This window comes from Chiloscyllium punctatum, chromosome 16 (assembly GCF_047496795.1).
Source record: "Chiloscyllium punctatum isolate Juve2018m chromosome 16, sChiPun1.3, whole genome shotgun sequence".
Classification (NCBI taxonomy): Eukaryota; Metazoa; Chordata; class Chondrichthyes; order Orectolobiformes; family Hemiscylliidae; genus Chiloscyllium; species Chiloscyllium punctatum.
Genome location: NC_092754.1, coordinates 13,613,685 through 13,638,355, shown reverse-complemented (window position 1 = coordinate 13,638,355; position 24,671 = coordinate 13,613,685). Strand labels below are relative to the sequence as shown.

Genomic DNA, 24,671 nt, shown 5'->3' with positions numbered 1-24,671 from the left:
GATTCAATGTTAAGTAGCTGATTAAATTTACTTACCCATGCCCACAGCTAGAACTATATCTCTGCATCCTCCTAAGGAAGGAAGAGCAGTCCCGAAGGCACTGACTCTCCCCTTCAGGGAGGGAGGGGTGAGGTGGTCGACAAGTGCCAACTCTCCCTGGGCTGGGGCCCACGGACGTCAGTTCCCCAGTTTCAGCTCTTCTGCATTTTCTGCGCAATTGGTCACTGTTGTAAAAGTCCAATCAGGACCCACAGAAGAGAGAATCATAGAATCCCTACAGTGTGGATGCAGGTCCTTCGGCCCATTGAGTCCACACCGACCCTCTGAAGAGCATCCCACCCAGATCCACCTTACCTACCCCATTCCTGTAACCCTGTATTTAATTCACCCAGCCTGCAGATCCGGGAAATTTAGCATGGCCAATCCACCTAACCTGTACATCTTTGGACAGTAGGAGGAAACCCACAGAGACACAAGGAGAATGTGCAAACTCCACATAGATGGCCACCCAAGGGTGGAATCGAACCCGGGTCTTTGGCACTGTGAGGCAGCAGTGCTAACCACTGGGCCACTGTGCCGCCCTGTTTCATGATGACATACACTAGGGCCTTTGGGCACTGAGGGCATCACTGGGGATGACGTACATCACCAGTGTTATATATTAGGTTGAAGATGATGTACCATTCAAGATCGGAGATGGTTACAGAGAGTGATGAACTCAGCCCGACAATCACAAAGGCCAACCTCCATCCATAGAATCCAGCTACCAGGCCTGCTGACAAGGAAAGGCCGTCAGCATTCTCAAAGATCCATCCCACCCTGGCAATGTTTTTCTACAAACTCTCCCATAGGAGAGAAGGTACAGAAGCCTGAACACATGCACCAGCCAGTTTCAAAACAGTTTCTACCCTACTGTTGTTAGAATACCAAATGGACCACAAACTCTGAACATTCGCCTCTACTGGTGTTTTTGTTTTTGCCGCTGTTTGACTATTATTTAATAACCTATGCTGCTTAACTCTGTGATCTGCCTGTATTGCTCACAAGACAAAGCTTTTCACTGTGCCTCGGTACACGTGACAATCAATTCAATTCAATGTCACTTTTATATACCATAGCTACAATCAGAATTGGCCTACCTTGGTCCTGCCTGGACTTCGAGCTGGTTGCACTGTCGCCGTCTCCACTACAGGTGACAGCGTGGGAGGAGATAACAGCTTCTGCCCCTCACAGTAATCAGACAAGCTGTCTGTTGCCACCTTGTATGACATGTTGCGGCGATTACGTTGCAGAGTCCCGCTCGAGCTCCCTGTATTACTCCCGTCCTCATACCACAAGTCAGTCGGCGGCATACTCCGCACTTCCCTCCTGCCGCTATCCCGCCTGCCGGACGGCCCACTGCTCTGAGGCCGCATTTTAGTCTTGGTCGTCACGGCCAGTTTGCTGGGGATAATCTGCTGGTGCCCCTTCTTCAGTGCAGCTGGACTGTCTGTGCTCAGAACCACCTTTGGTATGTCTAAGAGCGATGGCATGGAATTGGCACTGCCCAGTGCCATGTTGTCTACTCCCAGCAGTGAAGGCTTACCACCCTCAGTCACCAACCTGTCCGAGTCAGAGTTGATCTGGAAGTCAGACCTAAATGGCTGCTCCAACACCAAGACCTGCGATTTTTCTTCCAGCTTACTGTCTGAATACCTTTGAGACATTTTGTTTGCCCAGCTGTTTTGAAGGATGTGACAGAAGAGTCAAAATTAAAGCAGATTGGCATCAGAAATTTGGCATCTCATCATAAAGATCTGCAAATTCCTAATCGTGAACTTCTCATCCTCCTAAAGCAGAGAAAATAAAGAATAGCATCACAATTGATCCAATCACATATTCCCTGATGACCAAGAGCTGCTTAATTCTGTTCTGAACAGGCAAGAAACATCTGTTGTCCCCAATACCGAAACTGTGCTCTGCTGAAGGGAGGTCCCACTGAAACAATGGACAATACCTACCGGGTGCAGAAGCCCTGTCTCACCTTCCTGTTGTGGCTCTACACATTGCATTCTTATCGCTAAAATAAATGATGGGTTCAAATCCCATCAGACTCGAGCACAAACTTTCAGCTTGTTATGCCTTACAAGCAGGGGCAGTTGAGAAGATTTAGATTGGATTACTTACAGTGTGGAAACAGGCCCTTTGGCCCAACAAGTCCACACCGACCCGCCGAAGCGCAACCCACCCATACCCCTAACCTAACACTACAGGCAATTTAGCACCAATTCACCTAACCTGCACATCTTTGGACTGTGGGAGGAAACCGGAGCACCCGGAGGAAACCCACACAGACACGGGGAGAATGTGCAAACTCCACACAGTCAGTCGCCTGAGGCGGGAATTGAACCCGGGTCTCTGGCGCTGTGAGGCAGCAGTGCTAACCACTGTGCCACCGTGCCGCCCACTCGGAACACGAAACACACTCAGAATAAAATCTGAAATTCAACCTGAATCACCAGCTGCTCTTCAGCTTGCCCTTTATAACACTCTGTAAACGTGAGTTCAACTCGAGAAAATTCAACCAGTAACTTTTTGGGGGGGGGGGGGGGGGGCGGGATGCAGGTTGGTGGATGCAGACAATAGCTTCATCCTGTGATCTTACTATCTATCGGACACATTCTGTTCACACAGAGTTTGGAACAGGCAGGGACCCCGGTGGAAATTGAGACACCTGTTTGGGAAATGTGAAGGCCCAGCAGCTAAACAGCTCTTTGAAAGTAAAAGGCTGTTGGAGGAACTACTGAAGCAAGCTTCAGTCCTTATGTAGCCTGCTCTTAAGGCCTGAGGTGTGAGTCAGCACCTTCAGGAGGAGGGAGAAGCAAAATAGAAGGGAGCCTCTTTGTTACAATACAAGGTTCTTAAAAGCCTTTTAATTATTTTAAAACACAATTTGGCTGCAAGATGTTTAAAGGCTTAATTAGCCTTGGGTTGTTAAAACAGCTTTAATCGTTGAATGAATTACAATTGTGAAAAGGGTCAGGTGACATTTTGCTCACTCTTTCCAACAACCAGACAAAGTTTGATGAAGTCAGGCTTTCTGATGAACTCTGTGGGTTGAATGACCTCCCTGAACGTCCCAGAGTGTTTCCCTGTGTTGCCAGTATCGTGACGGAGGTGGTTGTCAATGAAGTCTTAATTTTGCTCACAAACAAACTGTGCCATTTTCGCAAACAGAGAGAGCATTTAACACCAGCTGACACCCACAGGATCAAAGGTCAATCAGCTTCTGCCTCAATTAGAATTATTAGTCAATCAAATAACATGCTGCCCTTGAAGGGGGTACAGGGGTGTCAGCTGCAGAAACCTCTAGCCATAGCTCAGCTTAGTATTGTACAAGCAGTGTACAACTCTTTAATATGCTGGTCACTGGGAAATTGAAGCCAATCCCCGTCCAGAGGGAGTGAAAGATTTTGGTTCATCAGCTCAATATCCTCCAACACACATCATTCTACCCAAATGAGCATATTGTTCAGCAAACAATTATTCGGGTCATCGTGGGGACACAGCAATCTATATGGAAACTTAATATGCCAGAGAGAGAGAGAGAGAGAGAGAGAGATCCACTCCTAACCTTGTCGGCAAAATAATCCAGATCAGTGTTTATAAATTCTCCTCCTCACTGAATCCCTAAGTGTGGAAGTAGGCCAGTCGGCTGATCGAGTTCACATTGATCCTCCGAAGAGTATCCCAAAACCGCCCTATCCTATCCCTGTAACCCTGCATTTCCCGTGGCTAATCCAGCTAGCCTACACATCCCTGGACACCTCGGGCAATTTAGCACAGCCAATCCACCTCACCTGCATGTTTTCGGGCTCCATTTGTACAATCATACAAACACCATCAGATGTAGAACTGACCTGGTCTCAGTTTTAAACCTTCATTTGTCCAAGTTACATAGTCTAAGGCAGGTCAATGTATCACTTGTGGCTGCTATGTAAAGGGGTATTTAAAGAAGCTGGCGGGCTCCTTCGTTTCAATGTTCCCAGTAAGCCTTTGCTGAAAAGTGTGGGGAAAAGAAAGGATCTGACCACTCCCTGCCCCATCATCTGCTCCCTGCCCAATCTACTCCAATAGCTTTTGGTATAAGCTAACACAAACAATGGTCACTTGCAGAACAAATCACAAAAATGGCCAATATCTTTTCAAATTATGTCAGATTTTGCTGTTCGGTAGAGAAAAACAAAATCAGCATTCATGAGTGTTCTTAAAAAAAAAAGACATTTTGTCACATATTTTCATCTCACAATCACCAGCACAATTCATAAGTATTCAAAAGGGAAAATACAAAAGGGAAAACCAGAAGGTCTTCTTAAGTACCATGTCATCGGTTAATGTGTAGGCAATAATGAGCCAAAACAATGTCTGGCTTTCCTAACATGTTTCACCCAACTTAGGAACTCAATTAAACTTGCTTTGGTATTCTTGCAGTTTGTCCTGGTGAGTGCAATATAAAAAGCTACAACAAAATGTGTTGTTTTCCACAACACAAGTCCTGTACTATCAAACAATGACAAGCTATATTGTTCAGCTGTTATGAGGTTTTGTCAGTGTCAATGAGATCAGTTAAACAGTGATAACCACAGTTGCCAAGATCAATGAGATGAGTTGGATGGAAGGACTAACAGAAAACTAACATTATTTTAATCGCATCATTGGCTGCACATGACCAATGATAGAAGATTTAAGATGAGAATTCTAGCTTCTGACTAGAGAATTTGAAGGAAATCTCTAGTCAAAAGAAACATTTGTTCTCAAAATTAAGCAAACCATCAAAATAGAACTATTAACAATTCTTTGCACTCTGCAAAGAAACTTGCTGGAACATAACCAGGTGTTGTCTTGTATAAAGGTTTATTTTGTGGTCAGATACTTCTCCAAGGTGAGGACGACTTTCATGGTGGGAATTTATGATAGACTTTACTGGATTTATCCTATTGCTACATTTGATGAAACACTAAAGCTTATTTAAAAAACTCAACAATGGAGATGGAGGGATAAATGTGCAATTATTAAACAGCTTGCACAGCCTCAGAAATCCTGCAGCAGTGTACATGCAAGAAATGCTTTTAAAATGTGATGAAAACAGTGAGTACAGGAAAAATTAAAGAGATCTGGCAGCATTTGGAAAGAAAAAGACAATGGTAACACTTATCTTCAAATATTTATGGGAGTTCTTACCTTTTTTTATATTTCTGGTTAGTTTTCTCTCGCACTTTACTTTTTCTCTTATTAATACTTTGGTCAGCGCTTGAATTTTTTAAATTTACTATCCAATCTTCTGACCTACCACTTGTCTTTGCATTTTATTACAATTATTTTCAGCAATCTGTTTGGACATTTTATGACAGAACTCCAAACCTTTTAGTTCAGAGGTAGTGACAGAACCATTGGCAACAAGATCCTTTTGCATAACCTTATGCTGCTTTTTTTATAAAATGTTTATTCAATCTTCAACATTTCTTGTTAACCACAGATCATGAGTCCGTCCCCTGCAATTTTTCTTATGCGTTGAAACATATCTATTCGGTGAACTCTGCGATGTCCCTTACATGTCTGCCACTACAGTTCCATTGGTCTATCCTTTCAATCTAATTTGCCAAATCACTTTAACCAGCTCTAGTTTCACCCCTTTCCTAATCCCTTCATTCAATTCTTTCTTTTTTTAAAAAGAAGTGTTGGACTCACTCCTCTCTCTCTCTCAAGCAGAAAGCAAAATTCAATCACATTATGGTTGCTGGTACTTAGGGCACCTTTGCGGTGTGATAATTAATTAACCCTATCTCTTTGCATAAATCAGGTCTTTTGTAGTCTGCTGACTGGTTGGCTCCAGAACATGACATTCTAAGAAATTATCCTGAAAATGTTCTATGAACTCATCATTCAGGGTATTTTTGCCCATCTGACTTTTCCAGACTCTAGTTAAATTTCTGACAAATTCATTATTTGTTCCCTCCTGCTCCACCCTACTATGTGATTACTGTTAAAAAGCCTGTATATTGGATCTGATTTCTTGCCTTTATCATTTCTCATTTGGTCGGAAGAATAGAGGCGTAGACTATTTTCTAAATGGGGAAAGGTTTCAGTTGGCAGTTGGGAAGGCTAATGCAATGGTAGCATTCATTTCACGAGGGCTAGAATACAGAAGCAGAGATGTACTGCTCAGGCTGTACAGGGGTCTGGGCATACTGCATTTGGAATATTGTGAGCAATTCTGCGCCCCATAGCTAAGGAAGGATAATGCTAACATTGAAGGGCGTCCAGAGGAGATTCACAGGAACGATCCTGGGATGAAGGGTTTTGTCATATGAGGAGCTGTTGAGGACTCCAGGTGCGTATTCAGTGGAGTTTAGAAGGATGAAACTTACAGGATACTTACAGGCCTGGATAGTGTGGACGTGGAGAAGATTTTCCATTAGTAGGAGAGACTACGACCAGAAGCACAGCCTCGGAGTGAAGGGATAAACCTTTAGATTTCAGATGAGGAGGAATTTCTCTAACCGGAGGGTGGTGAATCTGTGGAACCTATTGCTACAGAAGATTGTGAAGGTCAAGTCATTGGGTGTATTTAAGACAGAGATAGATAGGTTATTGATTAGTAAGGGAATCAAGGGTTATGGGGAGAAGGCAGGAAAATGGGGATGAGACACATATGATTGAATGGTGGAGCAGACTATGTGCAAAATGCCCTAATTCTGCTCCTACATCTTATGGTCATTTCTACGCAAATGAACTTGCTCATCTGTCTCTGTTGTGATAATACCATCAACAACTAACAGGGCCACACTGCCACCTTTTCTGGTCTATCCTAAGTTTCCTGTACCGGCAAGATTCAGATCCCAATCCATGTCATCCTACAGCCATGTCTTTGTGATGGTTGCCAGATCATGTGTATTTCTTTTCACTCTCTTAGTGTTTGTTTGTTTTATAGAGTCATTGAGTTGGTACAGCACAGAATCAAAGCCTTCAGTTCCAACACTTCTGTACAAATCAGCTATCCTAAATTAATCCAGTTCCATTTGCCAGCACTTGGCCCATATCCCTCTAAACCCTTCCTATTCATGCACACGTCCAGATGCCTTTTAAATGTTGTAATTATACCCGCCTTCACTATTTCCTCTGGCAGTTTATTCTATACATACACCACCCTCTGCATGAAAAAGTTTTCCCTCAGGTCCCTTTCAAATCTTTCTCCTTTCATCTTAAACCTTTGCCCTCTAGTTTTGGAGTTCCCAACCCTGGAAAAAAAACCTTAGTTATTCAGCCTATTCATGCCCCCTCAAACCTTGATAAGATCACCCCTCAGCCTCCAATGCTCCAGGAAAAGTAGCTTCACTCTATTCAGCCTCTCCCTATAGTTCAAACCTTCCAACCTCAGCATCCTTGTAAATCTTTTCAGAACCCTTTCAAGTTTCACAATGTCCTTCCTATAGCAGGGAGACCAGAACTGAACACAGTATTTCAAAAGTGGCCTAACCAATGTCCTGCACAGCCTCAACATGACATCCAAACTCATATACTCAATGGACTGGATTAGTGGTGCTGGAAGAGCACAGCAGTTCAGGCAGCATCCAACGAGCAGTGAAATCGACGTTTCGGGCAAAAGCCCTTCATCAGGAATAAAGGCAGTGAGCCTGAAGCGTGGAGAGATAAGCTAGAGGAGGGTGGGGGTGGGGAGAAAGTAGCATAGAGTACAATGGGTGAGTGGGGGAGGAGATGAAGGTGATAGGTCAAGGAGGAGAGGGTGGAGTGGATAGGTGGAAAAGGAGATAGGCAGGTAGGACAAGTCAAGGAGACAGTAACTGAGCTGCAAGTTTGAAACTAGGATGAGGTGGGGGAAGGGGAAATGAGGAAGCTGTTGAAGTCCACATTGATGCCCTGGGGTTGAAGTGTTCTGAGGCGGAAGATGAGGCGTTCTTCCTCCAGGTGTCTGGTGGTGAGGGAGCGGCGGTGAAGGAGGCCCAGGACCTCCATGTCCTCGGCAGAGTGGGAGGGAGAGTTGAAATGTTGGGCCACGGGGCGGTTTGGTTGATTGGTGCGGGTGTCTCGGAGATGTTCCCTAAAGCGCTCTGCTAGGAGGCGCCCAGTCTCCCCAATGTAGAGTAGACCGCATCGGGAGCAACGGATACAATAAATGATATTAGTGGATGTTCAAGTAAAACTTTGATGGATGTGGAAGGCTCCTTAAGGGCCTTGGATAGAGGTGAGGGAGGAGGTGTGGGCACAGGTTTTACAGTTCCTGCGGTGGCAGGGGAAAGTGCCAGAATGGGAGGGTGGGTCGTAGGGGGGTGTGGACCTGACCAGGTAGTCACGGAGGGAATGGTCTTTGCGGAAGGTGGAAAGGGGTGGGGAGGGAAATATATCCCTGGTGGTGGGGTCTTTTTGGAGGTGGCGGAAATGTCGGCGGATGATTTGGTTGATGCGAAGGTTTGTAGGGTGGAAGGTGAGCACCAGGGGCGTTCTGTCCTTGTTACGGTTGGAGGGGTGGGGTCTGAGGGCGGAGGTGCGGGATGTGGACGAGATGCGTTGAAGGGCATCTTTAACCACGTGGGAAGGGAAATTGCGGTCTCTGAAGAAGGAGGCCATCTGGTGTGTTCTATTGTGGAACTGGTCCTCCTGGGAGCAGATACGGCGGAGTCGGAGAAATTGGGAATACGGGATGACATTTTTGCAAGAGATAGGGTGGGAAGAGGTGTAATCCAGGTAGCTATGGGAGTCGGTGGGTTTGTAAAAAATGCCAGTGTCAAGTCGGTCGTCACTAATGGAGATGGAGAGGTCCAGGAAGGGGAGCGAGGTGTCAGAGATAGTCCAGGTAAATTTAAGGTCCGGGTGGAATGTGTTGGTGAAGTTGATGAATTGCTCAACCTCCTCGCGGGAGCATGAGGTGGCGCCAATGCAGTCATCAATGTAGTGGAGGAAGAGGTGGGGAGTGGTGCCGGTGTAATTACGGAAGATCAACTGTTCTACATAGCCAACAAAGAGACAGGCATAGCTGGGGCCCATACGTGTGCCCATGGCTACGCCTTTGGTCTGGAGGAAGTGGGAGTATTCAAAGGAGAAATTGTTAAGGGTGAGGACCAGTTCGGCCAAACGAATGAGAGTGTCGGTGGAAGGGTACTGTTGGGGACGTCTGGAGAGGAAAAAACTGAGGGCTTGGAGGCCCTGGTCATGGCGAATGGAGGTATAGAGGGATTGGATATCCATGGTGAAGATAAGGCGTTGGGGGCCAGGGAAACAGAAGTCTTGGAGGAGGTGGAGGGCGTGGGTGGTGTCTCGAACGTATGTGGGGAGTTCCTGGACTAGGGGGGATAGGACAGTGTCAAGGTAGGTAGAGATTAGTTCAGTGGGGCAGGAGCATGCTGAGACAATGGGTCGGCCAGGGTGGTCAGGCTTGTGGATCTTGGGAAGGAGGTAGAACCGGGCAGTGCGGGGTTCCCGGACTATGAGGTTGGAAGCTGTGGGTGGGAGATCTCCTGAGGTGATGAGGTTCTGTATGGTCTGGGAGATGATGGTTTGGTGATGGGGGGGTGGGGTCATGGTCGAGGGAGCAGTAGGAAGAGGTGTCCTCGAGTTGCCGTTTGGCTTCAGCGGTGTAGAGGTCAGTGCGCCAGACTACCACTGCGCCCCCTTTATCGGCTGGCTTAATGGGGAGGTTGGGATTGGAGCAGAGGGATTGGAGGGCTGCGCGTTGTGAGGGTGAGAGGTTGGAGTGGGGGAGGGGGGACGACAGGTTGAGGCGGTTGTATTTATGTACAAGGTATAATTTGCCTGAATAACACACAAAACTATACTTTTCACTGTATCTTGGTACGTGACAATAGTAAATCAAATCTGTATTCTCACACTACAGAACCTCTATCTTTGTGCTGCATTGTTGGTACCATCATGGGCCATGATGACTGGCTCATCCTTCTCCTCCCACTGCAGCTTCCTCTCCAGCCCTGGACAATATTCCCAAACTCTGGCATCAAATCATCCACCCCACCACTGTACTATACTTTCTCCAACTACCACAACATGCTGTTATGCTCCAATCTCTTAGAAATATTTCCTGTGCCATGGAGATCTAGATCATTCACACTGCTGCCTTCACTCTCATCCAGACAAACTGAAAGTCTCTCCAACCTACAGGACAATTACAAAGGCTGTGGCTCCTTCCCTCTGCACCTGCCTCACTCTTCCATCCCTGAACACTGACCAAATCAGATGTCTCAACCAAAGGAGATGTTACCACCTCTGGGTACACTGAATACAGGGAACTAACCCCTTTCTCACATGGCAGAGTGTCTGACATTCAGCCTCCAGAGGAAGGTAGAACTAAAGTTGTTCAAACTTCAAATATACGCTGAATATATATTTGCTCTGAACCAAACTTGCATCCAGGAACTACAAGTTTTGCAACTATGATCCCCTCCCCCACTGAAACACCTTCCAACTTGCTACTGGAAGAAATGTTCACATAGAACAGTATTACAGTGTTCTCTGTGGCACACCAGGTAGCACTTAGACCCGAATCAAAAGTTTTGATTGAGTCAAAGGTCTAGAGACTGGAGCACAAGATCAAGTTTGACACTCCAGTTTGATACTAGCAGAGGAGCTGCCTTTTGAATATGGTCCTGATACGCTCATAGCACTATTAGAAGAACAATGTTCTGGTCAAAATGTATCCAAAATTTGCATTTATATAGCATTCTTTACATAGCAAACTGTCCCACTGGCTTCACAGGAAAACTAGCAAATAAAAGTTTGCACTATTCGAGCAGATGTAATAGAATTCAATTAAGGCTGAAAGACGTCCTTTGAGAAGCCCTGGAATATCATACATTATAGGGTGCCAAGGAAGTTTCAAAGACAGAAAGGTCTCAAAAGCAGAAGCAATCTAATTGTCCAAGAGTAGAAACATATGTCCCCAGCGTTACAGTCCAGACTGTTGGCATGAATCAAAAGACACTCTTACACTTATCTTTTCAGGAACACAAATCACAGGTAAAGTATAAAACTGCAACCCTTGGTCCGTGTCTGCGTGTGGACTGATGTGCAGGTAAGGGCTAGTAGGTTGTAAAGCTCACACAGCTTGAGCACAGCCATTTAATACCCTTGCACTGCAGGTAAAACATAAGTAGACAATCTCTCAATAGGAATGTTGCTATTCACCCATCATTGGAAGGAAAAAGAACAAAAGAATTCTACCTAATCTACAAAGCCACGAAGCTCAAAATGATTGCTTAACTACCAATGCCAACACTACCATTATCACCCAACATAAAATGGGCACCACAACCTATTGATTACGTTCCACAGAACTCAGAGACTGATCCGTAAATCTTTCCAACACTTTTTCAGACTCACCTCCATTGTCTAATCAGTGCATGCCAGTTCTGTTCTTTAGTCCTGGGAGAAATGTATCCACAAATGAAAAGGTTCATTTTAAAAATTGACCTTGCTGCAATCAAGTGAGAGAGGGGCAGGAGTAGTTTAATAAAGAACAGTAGCCAAGTCGACCATCCTAACCCAATTTCTGTCTAAATTGTAATGAACTGGGGAACCTTGCCTGGGGACATTTTTAATTTCAAAAATATACATTATTCATAAAGCATAGTCACAAACGCAGTTCGGTTCTGTGCAGCAGCATATCAAACAAACAAACATTGAAGTTTGACTCTATCCAAACAGATCAAAGCATCTCCTACTTGAACCAAACTATATTTATATGGATTTGAATCACAAGGTGGGTCACATAAGTGAACAGATACCCATTTACCTTCAGCAGGAGGACCCCAGAGAGTGGTCTTTCCTGACTGCACTTTGGAGCAGCTGCCCCAAGCTTTAGTGCATTACAGCACATAGCCCTGGAACATGGAATGTGCCAGTCTGCAACACTTTTTAAAATTAGATTAGATTTCCTACAGTATGGAAACAGGCCCTTCGACCCAACCAGTCAACACCGACCCTCCGAAGAGTAACCCACCCAGACCCATTTCCCTCTGACTGATGCACCTAACACTATGAACAATTTAGCATGGCCAAATTTTCTGGTTTGCACATCTTTGGGTTGTGGGAGGAAACCAGAGCACCTGGAGGACACCCACGCAGACAGGAGGACAATGTGCAAACAACACACAGACAGTCACCCAAGGCTGGAATCGAATCTAGGACCCTGGTGGTGTGAGGTAGCAGTGCTAACCACTGAGCTACTGTGCTGCTCCTGGTCAGGGTCAACTCCATATTCTGGAAGACCAACAAGTTGCCCTACTTTGCAAGTCCTGAGCTGGTGAAAATTGCAATTAAGGAAATGAATACCATTTTTTTTCTCGTCCATGAAACCCACCTCGTTGACCAAGTGTTTGGCTCTCAGTTGTCCTACTATTTCCTTTTGTCAACTGTCAGTGTTTGGTTGGTTGGTTGGTTGGTTGGCTGTGACACTCCTGTGAAGCCCCTGGGGCGTTTGACGATAATAAAGGGCGTTACTCTCGAGAGATGTTGCTGGTTCCCCGCTCAGCAGTAATAGCAACAAGGCGCAACTGCAAAAGCCTGGTCAATGTGCCTTCTTTAAAAAAAAACTCTGCCGGAAGAGCTGAACCAGACACGAAAGAAAGGTGTGTGGCCCTTTCCCACTCCATGTCCCACCGAGTTCAGGAACCGTTCAAACTGCAGCAGGAAAACTGATCCCCAAACTTCTGGGCAACTTTCTGAAAACCTCTGCACCTTTGAACTAATTGTATCAATATATTTCCACTTGCGTTTGGGATTATTCTCGCCAAGAAAGACTGCACGAGTTGTTTCCCCTCCAAGCCATGATATTCCCGTTCACTCCCTTCAACAATTTCAAGTATTAGTGAAATGACTAACCCGGTTTCACTGCGGCTCAATCCAGAAATAATTAGTTTCGAAGGGATCAGGTACCTGAGGATTTAACGCTGTTTCTCCATGTCCCGACTCTGACCTGGGACGGGATCTGAAATTCAAGAGAAATTCACAGGCATCCTCCCCCCGCCCCCAACTCCTGCGGTATCCCAGACTTGGCGCAACCTGAATTCCGCAGGAAAACTTCCGCAAAAAATGCGGCGCAGGCGGACGTCACGTCAGGTGCGTGAATGTGAAAGGTAACCCCTCCCTGCAAACCAGCAGCTCCCAGCTCAACCTCTCCCTGCAAACCAGCACGTCCAAACTCAACCCCTACCTGTAAATCAGCACCTCCAAGCTCAACCCCTACCTGTAAACCAGTAGCTCCCAGCTCAACCCTACCTGTAAACCACCTCCAAACTCAACCCCTACCTGTAAACCAGTAGCTCCCAGCTCAACCCTACCTGTAAACCACCTCCAAACTCAATTCCTACCTGTAAGCCAGCAGCTCACAGCTCAACCCCTACCTGTAAACCAGCACTTCCAAACTCAACCCCTACCTGTAAACCAGTAGCTCCCAGCTCAACCCCTACCTGTAAACCAGCACCTCCAAACTCAACTCTTACCTGTAAACCAGCAGCTCCCAGCTCAACTCCTACCTGTAAACCAAGCCAGCAGCTTCCAGCTCAACCCTTAACTGTAAACCAGCAGCCCCCAGCTCAACCCCTACTTGCAAACTAGCAGCTCCTTGCCCAAATCCAACCAGCAGGTCCCGGGCCAAACCCTACCTGTAAACCAGCAGGTCCCGGGCCAAACCCTTCCTATAAACCAGCAGGTCCCGGGCCAAACCCTTCCTGTAAACCAGCAGCTCCAGTGCCAAACCCTACCTGTAAACCAGCAGGTCCTGGGCCAAACCCTTCCTGAAAACCAGCAGGTCCCGGGCCAAACCCTTCCTATAAACCAGCAGGTCCCGGGCCAAATCCTTCTTGTAAACCAGCAGCTTCAGTGCCAAACCCTTCCTGTAAACCAGCAGCTCCAGTGCCAAACCCTACGTGTAAACCAGCAGGTCCCGGGCCAAACCCTTCCTGTAAACCAGCAGGTCCCGGGCCAAACCCTTCCTATAAACCAGCAGGTCCCGGGCCAAACCCTTCTTGTAAACCAGCAGCTTCAGTGCCAAACCCTTCCTGTAAACCAGCAGCTCCAGTGCCAAACCCTACCTGTAAACCAGCAGGTCCCGGGCCAAACCCTTCCTGTAAACCAGCAGGTCCCGGGCCAAACCCTTCCTGTAAACCAGCAGCTCCAGTGCCAAACCCTTCCTATAAACCAGCAGGTCCCGGGCCAAACCCTTCCTGTAAACCAGCAGCTCCAGTGCCAAACCCTTCCTATAAACCAGCAGGTCCCAGGCCAAACCCTTCCTGTAAACCAGCAGCTCTGGGCCAGCTTCTTCCTGTAAACCTGCAGCTCCAGGGCAAACCCCTAACCGCAAACCAGCAGTTGCCAGCTCAACCAATCCATGTAATATATCAGCTCCCAGCTTAGCCTCCACCTGTGAATTAGCAGCTCATGGCTCAACCACTACCTGTAAACCAGCAGCTCCCAGCTCAGCCTCTACCCTTAAACCAGCAGTTCTCAGTTCAACCACTACCAGTAAAACAGCAGCTGCCAGCACAACTCTTACTTGTAAACCAGCAGCCCCCAGCTCAACCCCTAACTGTAAACCAGCAGCTCCCGGTTCACCCCTTCCACGCAAACCAGCAGCTCCAAGCCCACCTCCTAACTGTAAACCAGCAGCTCCCGGCCCAACCCCTACCTGTAAACGAGCAGCCCCCTGCTCAGCCCTAACTCTAAACCAGTAGCTCCCATGCCAAAGGCTTCCAGTAAACCAGCAGCTCCAGGGCCAACCTGCAAACCAGCAGCACCTGGCTCAAACCATACCTGTATATAGCAGCTCCCAGCCTAACCTCCAACTGTAAACCAGCAACTCCCAGCACAACCACTGTGTGGAAACCAGCAGCTCCCAGCCCAACCCTTACCCGTAAATCATCAGTTCCCGGCCCAACCTTTACCTCTAAACCAGCAGCTCCCAGCTCAACCCCAACCGGTAAACCAGCAGCTCGTGGGTCCAAACCCTACCTGCAAACCAGCTGCTCCCAGCCCAACCCCTACCTGCAAACCAGCAGCTCCCCGCACTGCCGTTATGTGTAAACCAGCAGCTCACAGCCAAAACCCTACCTATAAACTGGCAGCTCCCTGCCCAAACATCTACCTGTAAACCACTTGATCCTACCTCAATATCTTCCTTTTAACCAGCAGGGGCCAGCAGATCCCACTCCAGTATATCAGTGCACAGCAGAAGCTGACAGTACCTTTGGATCCTATAGTGAGTTGGATCCAGCAGTTTCTCGGTCAAGTTGTTGAGTGCACCTTCTGAACCAAGAAGAAGCTGAGCAATTGAACCTTCCTGCTCTCATTGCTGTCAGTGCAGAAGCAGATTCAGCCACGAAACTCGAATATTTCTGTGATTGGATGTTGTCCCCGCTGGCTTGGCCAGGATTTTATTGCCACTGCCTGATTGCCCTGGAAAGGTGGTGGTGAGCTGCCTTTGTGATCTGCTGCAGTTGTTTGGGGGTAAGGAAGGAGTTCCAGGTTATTGACCCAGTGACAGTGGAAGAATGATAATATATTTCCAAGTCAGGATGGGGATCGGTTTGGAGAGGAGCTCACAGTTGACAGCACATCTATGCATCTTCTGCCCTTGTCCTTCTAGATGGTAGAGGTGGTGCATTTGCAAGGTGCTGAGGAAGAGGGTTTGGTGAGTTGTTAAAAGTCATCTCGCGGATAGAGTCATAGAGATGTACAGCATGGAAACAGATGCCCTCTAGTTCTGGACTCCCCCACCCCAGAGAAAAGATTTTGTCTGTTTATCCTATCCATGTCCCTCATTATTTTACAAATGTCTATAAGGTCACCCCTCAGCCTCCGATGTTCCAGGGAAAACAGCCCCAGCCTGTTCAGCCTCTCCCTATAGCTCAAATCCTCCAACCCTGGTAACGTCCTTAAATCTTTTCTGAACCCTTTCAAGTTTCACAACCTCCTTCCAATAGGAAGGAGACCAGAGTTGCACGTAATATTCCAACAGTGGCCTAACCAATGTCCTGTACAGCTGCAACATGACCTCCCAACTCCTGTACTCAATATCCTGATCAATAAAGGAAAGCATACCAAATGCCCTCTCCACTATCCTATCCACCTGCGACTCTACTTACAAGGAGCAATGAACCTGCACTCCAAGGTTTCTTTGTTCAGCAACACTCCATAGGACCTTACCATTAAGTGCATAAGTTCTGCTAAGATTTGCTTTCCCAAAATGCAACCCCTCACATTTATCTAAATTAAACTCCATTTGCCACTCCTCAGCCCATTGGCCCATCTGATCAAGATCCCGTTGTAATCTGAGGTAACCTTCTTTGCTGCCCACTGTGCCTCCAATTTTGGTGTCGTCTACAGACTTATTAACAATGCCTCTTAAGCTCACATCCAAATCATTTATATAAATGACGAAAAGTAGTGGACCCAGCACCGATCCTTGTGGCACTCCACTGGTCACCACAGGCCTCCAGTCTGGACAACAACCCTCCACCACCACCCTCTGTCTTTGACCTTTGAGCCAGTCCTGTATCCAAATGGCTAGTTCTCCCTGTATTCCATGAGATCTAACCTTGTTAATCAGTCTCCCATGGGGAACCTTGTCGAATGCCTTACTGAAGTCCAGATAGATCATGTCCACCGCTCTGCCCTCATCAATCTTCTTTGTTACTTCTTCAAAACCTCAATCAAGTTTGTGAGGGATAGACTGTTGACTATACCTCATCAGTCATGGCCTTTCCAAATACATGTACGTCCTGTCCTTCAGGGTTCCCTCCAACAACTTGCCCACCACCGATGTCAGGCTCACTGGTCTACATTTCCCTGGCTTGTCCTTACCACCTTAGTCAACCTCCAGTCTTCCGGCACCTCACGTGTGACTATCGATGAAACAAATGTCTCAGCAAAGGACCCAGCAATCACTTCTCTAGTTTCCCACAGAGTTCTAGGGTATACCTGATCAGGACCTGGGGATTTATCCACCTTTATGCGTTTCAAGACATCCAGCACTTCCTCCTCCATAATATGGACATTTTTCAAGATGTCAACATCTATTTCCCTACATTCTATTTCTTCCATGTCCTTCTGCACAGTACTGCCAGTGTGTGTATTTGTGGTGGAGTGAATGAAAGGGGCTACTTTGTCCTTTATTAATCATTCTTGGATTGTGAACATTGCTAGCTCGGCCTGCATTTGTTATCTTTGACTTGATTGTGGTGGATCACGTTCTACCATCTGTCAGTGCTCCACAGCTGCATTCATGCCCAGGTATCCATGGAGAGAGAGCATGTGATGCCCACCAATACTCTCGATTCCTGTTGAGAAAGGTGGGCACCGCAGAGGGAAGAGTGCTTTATCTCCCCTTTGTGTGTGTGTGTGTGTGTGTGAGTGAGAGAGAGTGTGTGTGTGTGAGGAAGCTCTGGGATGAGACAGCAGCTCCCATGCCAGTGTAACTAGTGCTGCTGGTTGACCTGGTGACAATGAAGGGACAATAAAATATTTCCAAGTGGGAATGGTGTTGGGAGGCGAACTTGGTGGTAACGGCCTGAATCCTCTGCGACCAGTAGTCATCGGTGTGTTGCCATTGCTCCTTCTTCCTTTTTGCCCTTTCACTGAGCTCTGCATTTGTGGTTGTGTCTTCCCAACTCCGGACTTTTCCGAGATGTGGAATGTTTCTGATATCAGCGCCTTTCTCTGCAGCGCAGGCTGGTTCAGGGAAGTCAAGCCACACCATTCTTTTTGCAGCTCTGGTTGGAAGTATTCTGCAAGTATTTATTCGCTAACACACCGAAAAGCTTTGAGACATTTACCAAGACTTTCAGTGTGATTGTGAGGTAGGATGGCAACCGGGTGAGATTGCTGCTGGTTAGTGTGTTGGGGTGACAAAGTGGAAGACCAGCTTAGCTCAAGTCAGGACTGTCTGGGCAAGTGGAGCGTCAGATTAGGGGTGGGGTTAGAATGGAGGGTCCGGGTGATATCAGAGGGCCAGGGAATGGATTTGGAAGTCGTCGGGGAGTCAGATGGTCGGGTGGGTTAAGGTGTATGGAGGGATTAGAGTGAGTTGGGGATATCAGGGTCTTGTTGAGGGGGTCAGGGATGGAGTCAGGTGAGCAATCGCAGAGTCAGGGCTTGGTAGGGGCTGGGTCAGAAAGTGGGTTTGGGGTGGTAAGAGGGAGTAGGGGGCTGGATACTTGGTGGGAAGGCAATGCAGGATGTTGGCACGTGTGGTTAGTGGTCAGGGGATGGAGTCAGGCGGATGATCTGGCAGTGGGGTTAGGAGTTGGTAGTTGGAGGGTGCAGGGGTTTCAGTGAACAATCAGGTCTGGTCAGTTGGAAGTTGCCAGTTGAATTGTTGTGCAAGTGTTTGACGTGATTGTAAACTGTTGGGAATATTCAGGTGAATACGCTGGACTTTACCAAGTCCCTGGTTTTAACTGATTCAGGTCCTGTGGAGCTGGGGAATTGCTCAGCAGAAGTTTAAACTTCCTAAGGGCTTCCTGCATAATCGCTGCATCGGAACATCTTAGGAATCTCAATGCATATGTTTCAGGGTGTGGCTGACCTCCACTTATCTAAAGGCTGACAGTTTGTCCAACTCCGTTCCCATGCTGTCCTTTGTCTTTTGGCCATGGTGCGGAGATGCCAGTGTTGGTCAGGGGTGGACAAGGTCAAAAATCAAACAACACCAAGTTATAGTCCAACAGGTTTATTTGATATTGCAAACTTTCAGAGTTCTGCTCCTTCCTCAGGCATGGTATGATAGGGAGGTATAGGACACAGTATTGAAAAGCAAAATGTAAACAGCTTTAAAACTAGCTGCCCTTGTTGAATCCTTTAATCAGTTAGGAGGTAGACTGCTGATTAAAATGTAAAATCCAGATTCCCTTCAAGTCTTTGTCCCTGGATAATTAAAAGTTTGGACTTGATAGGTAACTGCAGTTTATCCTGTGTTATTGCATACTGCAACCATGTATTACACGTGGAAAAGTGGAGCCACAGATAAAGGTGGGCCAAGCAGCTTTTTGATTGAGTCAGTCATTTATTGCTGGAGCAGGTCTTGGTTCAACTATTGCTATTCCAAACTCACATTGTCATTGGAAAACAGGTTTTATATATGTGTATAAAAAAAGTAAAACACAGGTTCCTTGTGGCAAACCCCATCTCTCAAGTGGTAGGGTTTGAACTAAATGCTGAGAGTGGAACCTGTGAAACAGGTTCAGGGCAAACCAATGTCCCTTTCCAACCAACCTCTGCAAGTGGGGCTTCTGTATAAACCCGTTACACCCTCATGGATAGAAAATAAACTATGCTGCACATTCCTGAGAAGTGTCCCCTTAGACTGTGGCAGAATAATTGTCATTAGCCCAGAAAATGAGGAGGTGATGGCTTGGATTTGCATTCATTTAATAAAAATATCAGCGATGTATCAGGTTACACAATCCCATTCCATCTATGATTTGTCAGCACCAGGACTTTAAGTCCAGGAATAGAACTACTGCCAAATACAAGAATCTGTTTAACCAGTTGCTCCAAGTTGCACCAGTTGGATTGCTCTGTTTATTCTGATAGACAGTGCGCAGTTCTGCAGGGGTAGCATTTTTTAGAAGTCTTAAGTTTAAAAAGCAACATCCACATCCTCCAAACATCCCAAAGTTCTTCATGGGCAATGGATTACCTTTTGACTTTAGCAATATCGTTGTGTTAGAACTTGTTTTTACCCAGTCTGACAGAAATATGATCAATCACAAGGTGGCTTCTATCAGCAGGGATACTAAATCAGAACACCAGGGAAAACTCCCCTGTATTTCCTATAGTGATGTCCACCTGTGAGGATGAAAGAACCCTGCTTTAACATCTTGTCCTTAAGACAGTATTGCAGCACTCTCTTATCCCACACTGTCAGACATTCAGAGTTCGATTAGGCAATTGTCTCTGGGGTGGGGCCGAAATTGTCAACCTTCAGATTCCAGAGACTACAGAGCTATCACTGAGTCAAACTTGGCACCATATAATGTTGAATAAACAGGAACTGCATGCAATTACAAAACAAATACAACACTGATAGTTTTAACTCTTATACTGCTGCATCAAGAGAAATGACACACCATTGCTTCAAGGAGCAACAGACTAAACATTTGGGAATTTTAAAAAGTTCTTGTCCCTTCTCTTTTTCCAATTTTAACTCTAGAGTATGACACTTTGGCAGAAAGTAGAAATGAAGGATTCAGTTTTAACAAGATTAGCTTTTACAATGTGCACTGGCAAGATATTTCACCACTAATGGCTGTTTTTCTGCATTGTGAATGATGCAAGTCTGTAGCAGTCAGATGACTTGTGTTCATCGTTATGTGTTTGTGTATGTTATAGTGCCCTCTCTTGCTATTATAAAGAAAATCAGTCTCACATTAAATAGCTGGCTGAAAGTGATGATTAATTTAATGTTTTCCTTTCCTTTCTTTATGATTTTATCCCCTCCTTTAGGATGATCCCAATTTCTTACTGAGTCATTGAACACAGCATCTCGCCACTCTTCACAACCAGGTCACACTTGCCTTGTCTATTGGCTTCACCTGAGGGGCATAATGGAGGAACCCAATCTTGGTTTCCACCTGATGTTATCACCATGAAGACTGGCAGCTGCGGTTGCTAGAGAATGACCTGTCTAAGCAAACCCAGCACCATCTTTACCAACTCAATGCCTCAACTAATTTAAAAGAGTTGCTACAGCTTTCCTGTTAACTTGAGAATCCTTGATGAATGAGCTAGCCCAAAGTAAGAATGGGAAGAAAAATAAGTAAATTAGGTTAGATGATGCCAAATTTATAGATTTTAGGGAAGAATTCCACACTTTGGAATCCTGAGAAAGAGTAGAAAACAATGTATTGAGTCTCGATGAGATAGTGATGATGCTGAGAGAAATAAACAGTGTGTAGAATAGTAATAACTTAGGAGGCATGACATAGATCGGTCCAGAGGGCTTCTGACTATGGTACCATTGATTAAACAGAAAGATAAAATATATTGCAAGAGAGATAGGAGGGACACTGAGAAAGAACGGATGTTGCAATTGAAGGATTATCACATATTACAGGATCTTTTTAAGTCTTTCAAAGGAGATGCAAGATATGGAAGTACCTCCCCAGAGACAGAATATGTGTTTAAGCTGTTGGTTTTAAAAGAGTTAAGAGCTGTCCAGGAAGGACTTTTGCAAAGAGGAAAAAGCTCATCATTTTGGACACAGCACTTTCTGAGCTACGCTTTTGAGTGACCGGAATTTTTGAATAAGAGTGGACTTGGTAAAAACAATTTGCATTCGTGCAGAACATTGATTAATGTTCCAAGCCATGTCCAAAAATAAAAGGTAGACCAGATTTTAAATGGTTTGGTTCAAGAATTGAGGGAACTGATGGAAAGTAACATTAAGAAGGTCGGTTCTGGGGATTCTGAAGGTGGGGAGAGGCAACACAGTTTTCAAAAATGTAGTGTGGAAACTGAGAATGCCGAAACACTTTAGTGGAGTGGAGGGAATTAAATTAAATACAAGTGTACACACTGCAGTTTTGGCACAGGTCATCAAATGTCTTAGCCTTAAACTCAGCTCTGAATTTAGGAGTGTTTATTTGGGTTAGATGCATTCACAAAGGACCATTCATTTCCAATTACTTAGCTAAATGGGACTTCTTCATATCTAGTAAACAAAACCAGTTGTAGGAACCTGCTTTTGACTCCTCCTATGATTTTTCTCTCTTGCACATATAGCACGATCCAGGAGATTAGGTTTTTATTTTCTGGACTTTCCAGGGTAGTTCTAGAAAGTGATCAATTCTAATTGAACTAACAGAAACAGAGTTTAAGCCTATTGTTTTATTTTCATTGGGTGATTCAGATTTCTTTGTCAACAAAAAAATTATTTCTATCTTGGGATATCTGAGCTGAGGGAAAAGAGACTCCAGCTCAGTTTAGAAGTATGTAATGATAGAGGCAAAGCAAGAGTCAATGGCAGAAACATATCCTTCTCTTAAGCACAAAATTGCTTTGCCTCTTATTGTCCATATGCATTGTCACTGCTAACCCAACAACCCTCTCAAGGTCATAAACCTACGATATTAAAAACAAAATAAGAGCAGGGAAGGAGATGAGAGCACCAATATTATGCTCAGTCTTCAGAAAACAGTTTGAAACAGGTCCCCATGTGTAGTTTATAATGTTATCTAAGGAGCTTTGATGAGAACCTTGCCACATTCTTCTGGGTACCCGCTGATCTTGCTGATTATGCTTGGAGTTGGAAGTTGAAGTTTAACATTGCACCTGCACAAACTGGCATGTATGCAATTAAGTGTTCATTTGTTAAATACAGCTGTCAACCCACTTTTTAAACAAAGTCACAGTGTCAATCAGTGCACTAGCAAGTTTACATTGAGCATGTTAATCAGTCCAATTAAACCCATCAATGCTTAGAATGGTCTTCCTAGCAACACATTGCTGCTGGAAAATAAAAACAAGAATAGAGCTCAAAATAACAAAACACTTATCAAACAGTGATCCAGAAGAATCTGACAAATGGGCTGAGTTACCCTTAGAAGGACAGAAAGCATTTATTTACATTGTTGTTCGTTATAGCTCACAGAAACATCCCAAGGTGCTTCATGATGGAATTCATTTTCATAATGTACTCTGTTATATATGTAAATACAGCAGCCATGTTTGCACCTCAAGTAGCAATAAGACAAATGACCAGACAATGTTTATGTAGATGAAGGATGAATGTTGAGGGATAAATATTGACTGCTGTTCTTTAAACTGCACCGTGAGACATTTTACATCCACAAGGAGGCCACTTTATTTTAAATCTCATCTGAAGGACAGCATCTCTGGCGATCCAAAGGTTGTGCAGGTTTGGTGAATTGTCCATGCTAAGTTGCCCATAGTGTTGTTTAGGTGAATTAGTCAGGGGTAAATGTAGAGTCATAGGCTAGGGGAATGGGTCTGGGTGGGTTACTCTTCGGAGGGTCAGTGTGGACTTGTTGGGCTTAATGGCCTGTTTCCATACTGTAAGGATTCCATAACACTGCCTTAGTACCGTTCTGGAGTGTCAGCTTTGTTTATGCCGTCAAATCTTTGTATTGATATTAAACCAATGACTTTCTGTGCAAAGTGCTACAACTAAACATCTAATTGGATGAGTTGTTGAGTTGATCCAGTTAGTAGCTGAACTAGAAGGACTAGAAATATACCAGATTTGATCCATGATAAGGCTTGTTAGCTGATTTCAGCTGAGCTGACTGAGATCAGCTCTCATCCCTGAGAGATATATGTCTGTAGGCATTAGCATTAACTCAGTGATAGAACTCTTGGCACTCAGCCAGAGGTTTGCATGGTGTATTTTGGAACTTATCGCATGTCTATGTTTCAATGAATTACACGACATTAACTAAAAACTTCTATGAACATGATTTATCAAGTCTTGATTTTCCTATACAAGAGAAATCCCAAAAAATGAACCATTAGCCAGAGGTCATAACAGTATGGACTGAGAAATGCCAGACAGCCTTTGACAGACGGAAGGCCAACTTTATGAATGAGCTTGTGATTGCAGATCTGAACTTTGACCGGGTATCTATAGTAGGTAGCAATGTGAGTGACATCAAGTGGAGGACATTCTTCATCAAAATGTTGAATTTTGAATAGAGAGAGACGAACTGAAGACTTCTCCAAGAACAAACTAAACATGCAATAGCGACTACTGCACAGTAGAGATAGAATCCGTCAGTTTATTATTGGCTCTTGTCCCTGAGAGACATATGTTTGAAATGGGTGAAGGAAAACGACCGTCTATATTGACTACAAACCATGGAACTTACATGGAAAACTTTAAGACCCAGAACGCTAAGTCATTCCATCAAAAATCACCCATGTCACCAGGAAGTCAAATATGATTGTAAATTCTGTTCAGAATGTGGAGAGATCTGATCAGAACTGAACTATGCTAGGCTAGAGGCCTGTGTGCATTATTCAAAAGCAGAAATGCACTGCATTGGGCTGAATCTCTATGAGTGTTGTTAGGCTGTGAACTTATTGAGGGAGCAAAGAGAGCAATCTGGGTGGGAGATGTGTTTCAAAATCTTTCTCCTTTCAAAAATACACAGCAATAGAGAGTAAGAAGCTAATTTTAACCCAGATCTGTGAGTGATATTAGGCAAAGTGTGTTATGAGGGTCATAATTGGCGAAACTTCTAGTCATCCCTGTACTGCAGGTAAGAAAATGAATCTTACTCTTTTCCTCTCTGTTGGAAGCCAGAAGGCAAGTGAAACCACAGTGGAAACAGGACAAAAGCCTTTCAACTGACATGTAAACCTAGGATCTCAAACTCAACTGCTCACCTACTAACATCAGTGCCACCTGGATCACCCAGCATAGTGGTGGTAATTTCACATCATCTACTTTTCACAGAACTCAGCCTGATCTGTATATCTTTAAGCTTTAACTTTTTTTTCGACCTAACTCTTATTCCTAAGCTTTGTGCAAATGTTGTGATGTTATTCCCTCTCACATTTAGTAACTAATAAACTCATTCTTCTGCTAACTCAAGAAAACCTGTTCAAATTGCCTCCTTTTAAAACATCATTTAGTCTGGAGGAAGGGA

The 24,671-nt window shown here is 45.1% G+C and overlaps 1 protein-coding gene across 4 annotated transcripts in view; it reads right to left on the bottom strand.

Annotated features, from left to right (window-relative positions):
* arhgef16 (Rho guanine nucleotide exchange factor (GEF) 16) overlaps positions 1–13,075 on the bottom strand; it is a 46,320-nt gene extending 33,245 nt beyond the window's left edge. The window contains exons 1-2 of one of the 4 annotated variants that reach the window (XM_072586261.1): positions 12,368–13,075; positions 1,140–1,829 (exon numbers count right to left, since the gene is read on the bottom strand). In XM_072586261.1, the coding sequence (XP_072442362.1) occupies positions 1,140–1,706 (567 nt within the window). In that variant the 5' untranslated portion in view covers positions 1,707–1,829; positions 12,368–13,075. Of the gene's footprint in view, positions 1–1,139; positions 1,830–6,418; positions 6,509–12,367 lie in introns of those variants that run through there. The other 3 variants (XM_072586264.1, XM_072586263.1, XM_072586265.1) reach the window with 3 other exon arrangements.
* Between the last annotated feature and the right edge of the window lie 11,596 nt (positions 13,076–24,671).